Source organism: Bos grunniens, chromosome 6, assembly GCF_055505025.1.
Source record: "Bos grunniens cultivar Pamir isolate PY7600 chromosome 6, Bosgru_T2T1.0, whole genome shotgun sequence".
Taxonomy (NCBI): Eukaryota; Metazoa; Chordata; class Mammalia; order Artiodactyla; family Bovidae; genus Bos; species Bos grunniens.
This window is the reverse complement of record NC_141170.1, coordinates 6,771,582-6,782,736: the sequence shown is the minus strand read 5'-3', so window position 1 is coordinate 6,782,736 and position 11,155 is coordinate 6,771,582. Positions and strand designations below refer to the sequence as shown.

The window sequence follows — 11,155 nt, the reverse complement described above, 5'->3', positions numbered from 1 at the left end:
TGACCCCATGGACTGCAGCACGCCGGCCTCCCTGTCCATCACCAACTCCCAGAGTTCACTCAAACTCATGTCTATCAAGTTTGTGATGCCATCCAGCCATCTCATCCTCTGTCGTTCCCTTCTCCTCCCGCCTTCAATCAACCCCAGCATCAGGGTCTTTTCCAATGAGTGAGGTCTTCGCATCAGGTGGCCAAAGTATTACATACTCACAAGTCGTAATAATGTAAATGCTGCTTATGGAGTGAAAGCTTTTGATACAAACTACCTGGGGGCTTCCCTAGTGGCTCAGTGGTAAAGAATCCGCCTGCCAACGAGCCCTGGTCTGGGACAATCACACATGCCTCGGAGCAGCTAAGCCCACACACCGCAAGACTGAAGCACCTGAGCTCTACAACCTGTCCTCCGCAAGGAGAGAAGCCACGTCAAGGAGAAACCTGTGCACCGCAACTAGAGAGTAGCCCCTGCTCACTGCAACTAGAGAAAGACTGCAGGCAGCAACCAAGACCCAGTGCAGCCATAATAGTAAGTACGTAAGTGTTAGTCGCTCAGTCATGCCTGACTCTTTGTGACCCCATGGACTGCAGCCCACCAGGCTTCTGTGTCCATGAGATTTTCTAGGCAAGGATACTGGAGTGGGTTGCCGTTTCCTTCTCCAGGCAGGGATCAAACCTGGGTCTCCTGCACTGCAGGCAGATTCTTTACCAACTGAGCTACAAAGGAAGCCATAATAAAAATAAATAAATCTTTAAAAAAAAAAGACTTGCTTAAAGAAAGATACAGAAGGCTGCATTTTCCCCCCAGTGTATTTGGCTGCAACGAGGTCTTTATTGCAGCATGGGAGATCTTTAATTGCAGCGTGGGAGATCTTTAGCTGTGGCATGCAAACTTCTAGTTGCAGCTTGTGGGATCTAGTTCCCTGACCAGGGATCGAACCTAGGCTCCCTGCATTGGAAGCATGAAGTCTTGGCTGCTGAACCTCCAGGGAAGTCCTAAGGCTGCCTTTTGAGGATATGTGGAGTTAAAGTTCAAATTTCCTTTTCCACGGTGGGAAGTCAAAGATACTATCCAAGATGGAAACATCAAGAAACAGCATATAGGTTTATTATTTGGAAACGTGGAAGTCAATATCAGGGGGAAAAAAACCTGCTGAAAAAATATTAAATGCTTATTTCTAGAAAGTGGACTTCAGTTATGAAGGGACTGGACAGGACAATGCAGATTTTGACTAAAATTTCAAAAACAAAAAAAGGAGATTAAAATAAAACTTTAATAATGTAAATACTGTCAATTATTAAATTTAATAATGTAAATTATTTATTAAAAGTTAAATTTATTAAATGTAAATTTAATCATGTAAATTCTAGAATCCTCCCACCTTACCTCTTACAGACCTCCCACATTTATCACGTGTCTGCCAGGCACTCAGTTCAAAGCTATCATCACGGAGGGACTGAGGACTTGGCCCTCCACCTGGAGTTCTGATAATCTTTGCTCCCTGCACTGATATCTCAGGAATTCTGCATCTATCTGGAAAGGAATCTTAACATTCGATTTCATTTCCCTGAAGTTACTCACCTGTAAACGGGAGTGATAAGCCTAGCTCAGAGAGGAATTGTGAAAAGGCAATGAAAAATATGCATGCTTGGCACTTAGTAATAAATATGCATGCTTGTATATTTAGTAATAAAAATATGCATGTTTGGCACTAAGGCTTGGCACTTCGTAATAAATAAGAGAAAGCAAACATCATTCACTTATTATTGGGCCGTTGAGAAAGAGGGCGTCTTTGAAAGCTGTCTGTGTGAAACTTGGAAACATCTTCCCTTGGGGGACTGAACTCGTCCTTCTCCAACCCGGCTTCTTCTTGAGAGCTCCCTCCCGGTGGACTCCGGACACGGTTAGCTGAGGGCAACAGTCCTGCCCAGAGTGATGTCCCAACTCGATCCCGGAGCTGAAGCAGAAAGTGGGGGACAGGAAGTGAGCGCGGGTGCCGATTGGGCGAAGAGCGCGGCGCGGGGGCAGCTCGGGGAGAACCCGGCTGGGAGGGGAGGGGCGGGTCCCAGAGCAGAGTCGCCCAAAGTGCCCGCGATGGCTGGCCCGGGGCGCGCGCGCGGGGGGCGCCCGCGGCCGGCGCTGCTGCTGCTGCTGCTGCTGCATCTGCGGTGGCCCCAGGTCGCCGGCGCTGCGGGTGCGCCCTGGAGCGGGCCGGGTACCACCCCGCGCCTGCAGAGCATCTTCCTGGGCCGCTGCGCCGAGCAGATTGCACTGCAGAACCCGGAGCTGCGGTGAGCGTGGCTGGGGGCTAGGGAGCCGGAGGGGGAGGGGAGTGGGGGGAAAAAGGGTGGGGTGGGACAAAGTGGGAGGGAACGGGGCGGCGGAGGGGATAAAGGGGAGGGGAGGGATAAAGGGAGAGGGGAGTGAGGCAAAGGCAGAGGGATGGGATAAAGGGGGAGGGGTGGGAAAAAGGGGGATGGGGGTGGGACAAATGGGGAGGGGTGTGGGATAAAGAGGGAGGGGGGTGGGGAATCTACTGGGTGCTTGAGTGCGCTGTAGGGGTCTGGAGGTGAGTCGTGTGTGTGTGTGTGTGTGTGTGTGTGTGTAAGTCTGTAAAGATGAAGAGAAGGGTGTATGTGGGGGCTCGTGGATGGGGATGAGGCAGCGGTGTGTTTGGATCGCAACCAGCTTAAAATATAAGCAGAATGCTCAGACCCAGGAACGTGGTCCCCAGCTGGAATTCCGGGAGCCCAGCTACTTGGAGGGTTCAAATTTCACATCTTGTCATTTAGAGGGCGTTTAAAAGTCTGAGTCTCTCTTGCCAGCACTGTGGTTCTTAGTAATTTTTGTTCCTTCTTGGGACACACCTTTTCAGTTTTCACAAGGCCCCTTTTTTGTGCCATTTGTTTTTATTGAGACGCATTTTAGGCAAATAAAAAAGAACAGAGAGTAACGCAGGGAACACCCATGCTATTCACTGCCCAGCGTGAGAAATAACAGGTAGGAAAGGCGTGGGAAATGTTTTTGGAAAGCCAGGCGGGACTTAGGCGTTCCTGAGGGCTCTGGAGGTCATGCTTCCTTCCTAGCGGGAGGTGGAAACCCTTTTCCACACTTGGTCCTCACTCCTGATTTTACTAACAGGAGGTCCTGCCTGTCCACCTGATCTCACCTGGCCTCCAAGCCCAAGATGCACCTGTGTCTAAGTGAAGGGGCACCTGAAGCCAGGAGCCCATGTGATTTATCGGGATCTTCTCCTTCTAGCTCCCTGCATTCTCTGCCACCTCTGTGAGCCTGTTCTAAGTTGCACAAGATGTATGTGGCGCCTCTGAAAGACAATTCTACTGTCAGCTTTCTAAATCCATTACCAAAGTTATTTTCCTTCCTCTCCTGAATTGGGGTTAATGCATGAGTCATGGCAATTTTCTGTCTTTTTTGTATGCGCACTTCTGCAGTGCTGATATTTGACAAAATTGCTCATAAAAACACTTGGAGAGAAAAGAGGAAATGTATCACACTGGAATGTAGTCTTAAAAAATGAACAAACAAACAAACAAAAAACCCAAACAAACATGTGCTTTTCTGCAGGGACAAGAACTGCACAGCCATCTGGGAAGCCTTTAAAGTGGTGCTGGATAAGGATCCCTGTTCTGTGCTCCCCTCGGATTATGACCTTTTTATTAACCTCTCCAGACACTCCATTCCCAGAGACAAGGTAACCCTACCTTTGGACACTGCTCTGCTTCATCAAGCAGCCAACTCACAAGGAGTGCCAGTTGGCTGGTGGGAAGGTGGCTCTGTCTTCACTTGTGCCCCTGGGTCTCCTGCCTGTCGTGGGCAGAAGGTGCTTTCTTAAGTCAAGAACTCAGTGTGCAGGAACCACTAGAACATCAGGGTGTCACCACACGTTTCCCACGGGACCGCTGCACCTGGCCAGTTCTGAACAATCTCCATCCTAACCTACCCCAGAGGCTTGAACATTGAGGACTTCAGAAAACCCCCTCCCAATATCCTTCCAGGAGGCCAGTCCCTCCTCTCATCAGGCCTTAAGATGATGTCCATTCAGGCCCAGTTTCTTTAAGACACTGGTTAACATGTACACAAGTGGCTTACGTGTGTGTATCCTGTCTGCACTCTAATCCCTAATACAGTGAAAGTAAATGAAAACATCCTTGTAAACTGCTTGTTTAGAACAACACCTTGAGTTTAGAGAAAGCTAGATACCATTTTTATTTCTCTGACATAAATTCTTTTTTTCTTAATGAAGGACATATTTATTTTTGACATAAAATCTTTAAATTGTAAAGTCATGTAGCACTGATGTTTACAAATGAAAACATCTGACTGGTTTTGTTTGTTTGGTTTTTTTTTAGGTAAAGGCAGGTGAATGGAACTGGGAGGTTCAAACGTATAATAGGCTGAAAATGTGCTTTTTGAATATATGTTGCCATTTGAATCTTGCAGTTGCTCTGTCAGTGAGAAGAGGAGCTGTTACTGTGTTTTCTTTTCTTTTGGCTGTGCTGTGCAGCACGAAGGATCTCAGTTCCCTGACTAGGAATCAAACCCTCAACCCCTGCAGTGGAAGTGCAGAGTCGTAGCCATTGGCCTGCCAGAAAAGTGCCTGCATGCATGCGTGCTAAGTTGCTTCGGTCATGGCTGACTCTTTGTGACCCCATAGACTGTAGCCCACCAGCTTCCTCTGTCCATGGGATTCTCCAGGCAAGAATATTGGAGTGGGTTGTCATCCCCTTCTCTAGGGGATCTTCCTGACCCAGGGATGGAACCTGCATCTCTTAGGTGCATTGGCAGCTGGGTTCTTTCCCACTAGCGCCACCTGGGAACGCTCAGGGAAGTGCCTGGGAGCTGCTGTGTTTGTTCTCCTTTCTCATAGACTTTGACTGATAGACTCATAAACACCGCGCCTTTCTTATGTACCAGGCGTTGTTCTCAGGGTTTCAGTTGCAATGGGGAACACAGTCTGCCCTTGGGTAGCATCCAGTCTAGACCAAGCCCCTGGTTGGGATACTGAGGATATGATGGTGTGACGAGGGGAATATTGTTATTTGTGTTATTAGTATCTGGAAACACTGGAACTTTATAGGAGAAAACTATAAAGTATAATCTAAAAGCAATGTGTTTTTGAGGCATCTTACCCTTTAGGAATCCATCTGTGATTGTACGTCATCTTAGGCACAGCTGTGAGAGAAGAGAAAGGGTTCATACTCACTATTTTCTACGTGTGGAAACTGAGGCAAAGGGAAATGACTTGCTGTGTTCACGATCACACATTTAGGGTGTGACAGACCCAAGATTCGAACCCAGGTCCCTTGATTAAAAAAAAAAAATTCAATCATTTTTTAAGTACTAGAAAATGTAAGTATATGTGTGTGTGTGTGTGTATGTGTGCTTAGTCACTAAGTCATGTCCAAATCTTTGTGACCCCACGGACTGTAGGCCACCAGGCTCCTCTGTCCATGGGATTTCCCAGGCAAGAATATTGGAGTGGGTTACCATTTCCTCCTCTAGGGGAATCTTCCCCACCCAGGGATTGAACTGTGTCTTTTGCATCAGCAGGCGGATTCTTTACCACTGGCCCACCAGGGAAGCCTCTATATATGTATCTACCTACCTACTTTGTTTTTACTGCTGGGAAAATATTTTGTTAACATTTTCATGTTACCCTTGCAATAAAGGGAAGAGAGCTGGTGTGTGTTAATCACTCAGCCACGTCCAACTCTTTGCAACCCCATGGACTATAGCCCACCAGGCTCCTCTATCCATGGGTTCTCCAGGCAAGAATACTAGAGTAGGTAGCCAATCCCTTCTCCAGGGAATCTTCCCGACCCAGGGATTGAACCCAGATCTCCTGTGTTGCCACTGTCTGAGCCATCATCTAAGCCATCAGGGAATACCTATCTACTTTTTTTCACTGCTGGGAAAATATTTCATTAGCATTTGTATGCTGCTGCTGCTAAGTCGTTTCAGTTGTGTCTGACTCTGTGTGACCCCATAGACGGCAGTCCACCAGGCTTCCCTGTCCCTGGGATTATCCAGGCAAGAACACTGGAGTGGGTTGCCATTTCCTTCTCCAATGCATGAAAGTGAAAAGTAAAAGTGAAGTCGCTCAGTCGTGTCCGACTCTATGCGACCCCATGGACTGCAGCCTACCAGGCTCCTCCGTCCATGGGATTTTCCAGGCAAGAGTACCTGAGTGGGGTGCCATTGCCTTCTCTGATTTGTATGCTACCCTTGTAATAAAAAGGTTTGCTGGTGGCTCAGATGGTAAAGAATCTGCCTGCAATCTGGAAGACCCAGATTTGATCCCTGGGTTGGGCTTCCCATGTAGCTCAGTTGGTAAGGTATTTGCCTGCAATGCGGGAGACCTGGGTTCAATTCCTGGGTCGGGAAGTTCCCCTGGAGAAGGAAATGGCAACCCACTCCAGTATTCTTGCCTGGAGAATCCCATGGACAGAGGAGCCCAGCAGGCTACAGCCCATGGGGTGGCAAAGAGTCAGACACTACTGAGCAACTAACACACATCTGCAATAAAGAGAAGAGAGTTGGTAGCCTTCTCCAAGGGGTCAATAAAGACAAAGATAATGTTTGCCTGTCATAAGGCAAGTCTCAGTTGAATGAAAAATGATTGTCTTGACTTGTCTTGATGATGCTGTGCCTGAAGGAATCTGTTGTGGTTTTATGTTTTCATTTTGTGCTGATTTTTCCTCAGTCCCTGTTCTGGGAAAACAACCACCTCCTTGTCACCAGCTTTGGAGAGAATGGCCGCCGCTTTGTACCGCTCTGCAACATTCTGTATGGCAGGGTTGGAGATTTCTTGAACTGGTGTCGACAGACAAATGCCTCAGGTAAGACTTCTGCATGTATCGCAAGAAAAGTCAGTGTTCCTATCTACTATGGGACTTCCCTGGTAGCTCAGCTGGTAAAGAAACTGCCTGTAATGCAGGAGACTCTGGTTCTATTCCTGGGTTGGGAAGATCCTCTGGAGAAGGGACAGGCTACCCACTCCAGTATTCTTGGGCTTCCTTGGTGGCTCAGCTTAAAGAATGCTCCTGCTGTGCAGGAGACCTGGGTTCAATCCCTGGGTTGGGCAAATCCCCTGGAGAAGGGAAAAGCTACCCACTTTAGTATTCTGGCCTGGAGAATTCCATGGACTGTATAATCCATGGGATTGCAAAGAGTCAGACACGACTGAGTGACTTTCAATGCATTTGCCATTTTTGTTAAATGCTTTCATATGTATTTATCTCATCTGATTGCCCTCAAACCCTCCCAGGTAAAGTGGTCATAATAATAATAATTAATAACAGTAATAGGGAGCATCCATCTTTGCTAGGTGCTGTTCTAAGCACTTTACATATGCAGTATGTTCCCTACATATGAACGAGTTACATTTCAAGAGTGTGTTCGTTAACTCCAATAAGGTAAGCTAGGTACATGACTAACACAGCTATGTAGTACTGTATTGTGATAGGTTCATAATACTTTTCACACAAACAATACATAAAAAACAAACACAAGAATAAAGAAGACATTTTTAACCTTATAGTACAATACCTTGAAAAGTAGAGGACAACAGCTGGCATACCCGGGCTGGCATCCAGTCAACAGGCAAGAAGAGTTACTGACCGGAAGAGAGAGAGGAAGTGAGAGATGGTAGAGCTGAAAGATCATCAGCAATAGGAGACGGAGGGCAAGCTGTGATTTCACTCACGCCCGTTGAAGATGGTACAGGTTAGGGTTCCTTGCTGGAACCAGACGCACACTCACATCTTTGAAAGTTCGCAACTTGAAGCTTTGTAGTAGGGGAGTTACTGTATTAATTCATTGAATCCCTGCAACGGCCCCATGGGACAGTCCTCTCCTGATTCCTATTCTGACAAACGAGGAAACTGAGGCACAGCAAGGCTGACACAGTAGCTCAGGAGTGCGCAGCATGTTAGCAGCACAGTTACACCGTCTGACTTCAGTCCTGCATGACTCTGTCTCACTATCCTTAGAGGGGTAAACTGAGGCTGAAGGCAGTTAAATGACTTGAGGAACTGGGACCAAGATTCACCCCTCTTCCCACTGGTTCTGAAACCACACCAGACCACTAGCCAATATTTTGAAATTCAGATTGTTAACTGAAAAAGAAAATGCACAGTGTTAGAGCTGTGAGTCAGTTTTATTTAGGGCAACATGAAAACTATAATCTGGGAGACAGCATTTCAGATAGCTCTGAGAAACTGCTCTAAAGAGGCCATGGGGAAGGTCAGTGTTACGTATGATTTCAGTGCAGGGGGTGCATACAGTCAGGCACTCACTTTGGCAAAGACTGGCTGCCAGTCACGAGGAGCAGACATCACCACGAAGGATTTTAGTGCTTTTCTAGGTACAAGGAGATGCAAGAATTGGGTTCGTTAAAATCTCTTGAAAATATCTGACTATCCGAAGACCTGTTCTGCCAGTTTTTCCCGGAGCACAGAGCGTCTCATTCTTGATCTCCACCCTAAACTCTTTACAAGGGGTGTTGAAGGGCAGCAACTGCAGCGGCTCATGATTTAATCCTTGTAGAGGTGGATGGAAAGTGCCAACTTGTAGTTGGCGAAATCACAATGAAAGTTAAAGTCACAGAAGCTGACCTGATGGTAATGCAGACACGTCTCATTCAACGACTCCCGCTGGCGATACAGCGGTCTCTGCCCTCAGGGAGCTTGTAGCCTTTGTGGTAGGTGGGGGCGGGCCATTTAGTCCAGAGATGTGTACTCTGAGGCAAGAAGAACTGGGCAGTCAGGAGTAAGCAGAGAGAGACACCAGCCTGGATCCGAGACTCCAGAAGCTTCCCGAGGCTCTTAGTTCTCGGTGAGTCTTACACACTGAGCAGGAGCAAGGCCAGCAAAGAAGTGGGTGCAGGGAGGTGGCCCTTTCGTGAAGACTGGAGAGTCTTCCTCCCTGGGTATTGGAGTCACTTTAAACGTTAACTTCAGTTCAGTCGCTCAGTCATGTCTGACTCTTTGCAATTCCATGGACTGCAGCACCCCAGTCCTCCCTGTCCATCACCAACTCCCAGAGCTTATTCAAACTCATGTCCATCGAGTCGGTGATGCCATCCAACCATCTCATCTTCTGTCATCCCCTTTTCCTCTTACCTCCAATCTTTCCCAGCATCAGGGTTTTTTCCAAGGAGTCAGTTCTTCACATCAGGTGGCCAAAATATTGGAGTTTCAGCTTCAGCATCAGTCCTTACTGATGGGTTAACTTACCGTGTATAACTTATAGGTTAACTTACTATACATAAAAGTTAGCTTACTGTGTATAAAATAGACAACTAATGAGAACCTACTGTGGAGCACAGGGACCTCTACTCAGTGCTCTGTGGTGACCTAAATGGTAAGGAAATCCAAGAGAGTAGATATATGTATATGTATAGCTGACTCAGTAAAGAATTCACCTGCAATGTAGGAGGCCCAGGTTCAATTCCTGGGTTGGGAAGAGCCCCTGGAGAAGGAAATGGCAACCCACTCCAGTACTCTTGCCTGGGAAATCTCATGGACAGAGAAGCCTGACTGGCTACAGTCCCTGGTGTTGCAAAAAGTCAGACACAACTGAGCCACTCACACACACATAGCTGATTCACTTTGCTGCACAGCAGAAACTAACACAACATGATTAAGGAAACTATACACCAATAAAAGTTTTTAAGAAAGTTAAAAAAAAAAAATGTTAACCTAAGCTCAGTTCTGTTTCTCCTCCATTCATTCATCCATCTTAAAGTTCGTAGAGTACTTGCTCCACGCCAGTGTTTGCTCTTCTAGGCACTAGGAGCACAAGAGAGAACAAACCATCAAATCAACACCTGATCCTTATGGGGGTGAAGATAAGACCATAAATAGGCAAGTGATAATTTATAGTCTGCCATACTATGAAGTATGCTATAGTCTGCCATACTACAGAAGGCTATGGAGAAAAACCAAATAGGGAATAGAGGGTAGGGAGTGCTGGCTGAGGGGGAAGGGAGAGGAAAGCCTTGCAGTTTTACATGGGTCCAGAAAAGGCCTCACTGAGAGGCTGGTATTTGAGTAGAGGGCTGAAGGAGATGAGGAAGTGCCGAGGTCCAGCCCCGGCTGATCCAGGGTATTCGAAGCGGGGACGGCGTCGGCGACTTATTTAAATATTAATTAGAGATATAAAGAGTAATAGAATGAGGATAGCTCAGCAGGAAAATTCAGTGGAGAAAAGAGGCTGAGTAGCTTGGTTTACGCGGGAAACCAATAAAACTTCAAGACAAGAAGCTTGCACCACTTACGTAGGCCGCAGGCGTCTTTCCGTTCTCCTGAAGGAGAGGAGACACTGAGGCCTCCCTGGTCGGATCTTAGAAGCCCAGGCATACTTAGTAAGCATGGCGGGCTCCGCACTTCAGATGGAGACTCAGCCAGAGTTTGAAAGAGAGCGCGACATGGGGAGACCAGTATTTCGAGAAACTGATCCCAATTCTTTATTTTCCATGGTCTACTTTTATACACTGAGATGTTATGCAAAAGTCACGCGGGGTCAGCAGTCCTGACTTTTATCAAAGTCAGGTGCTTCATACAAATGTATACAGAGGTCTTAGGGGTGTTACATCATCTTCTGGCCAGGAGGCCTGCTGACAATTTATGACCCTCTCCTTGTGACAGCGGTCAGTCAACCAGGACACTTATTTCTCCAGGGGTGATTATTCTTAAAACAGACGCCACCCAAATAAAGTTACATTCCTATAGGGTGAGGGTGTAGTGGGTTTTAGTTAAGGAAAGAATTTACTTAGCCTAAGGTCTAATGTGATTAATATCAAAAGTTAATACTTATTTCTTCTATATATTCATTAATGTGTGTAAGGGCAGGGGATGTGGAGACTTAGCAACAAACATTGGCTCAACAAATGAAAAACCCTTCACCAATACAATTTCTAATCAGCCCATTATACTTATACTAATAGCTTTCTAACTTCTCTAAAGAACCTGTTTTTAGGTTTAAAGCATCTCATGCCTCTCACGGTTGGGAGGCTGTGAGCAATCACATGTGGCCGGACAAGCCTGTCAGGCAGGCTACAGAACCTTCAGAGGAGTTTGTAGGTTGAAACACTCCTATCACGCCCAGGAATTATTATTAACTGGAGCTCTAAGTTAAC

The 11,155-nt window shown here is 46.8% G+C and overlaps 1 protein-coding gene across 3 annotated transcripts in view; it reads left to right on the top strand.

Annotated features, from left to right (window-relative positions):
• The first annotated feature begins 2,061 nt into the window (after positions 1 to 2,061).
• Positions 2,062 to 11,155, top strand: part of BST1 (bone marrow stromal cell antigen 1) — a 44,213-nt gene continuing 35,119 nt past the window's right edge. For all 3 annotated transcript variants that reach the window (XM_086404749.1, XM_086404751.1, XM_086404748.1), the window contains exons 1-3: positions 2,062 to 2,285; positions 3,580 to 3,706; positions 6,719 to 6,854. In XM_086404749.1, coding sequence (XP_086260875.1) covers positions 2,089 to 2,285; positions 3,580 to 3,706; positions 6,719 to 6,854 — 460 coding nt within the window. In that variant the 5' untranslated portion in view covers positions 2,062 to 2,088. The remainder of the gene's footprint in view (positions 2,286 to 3,579; positions 3,707 to 6,718; positions 6,855 to 11,155) is intronic.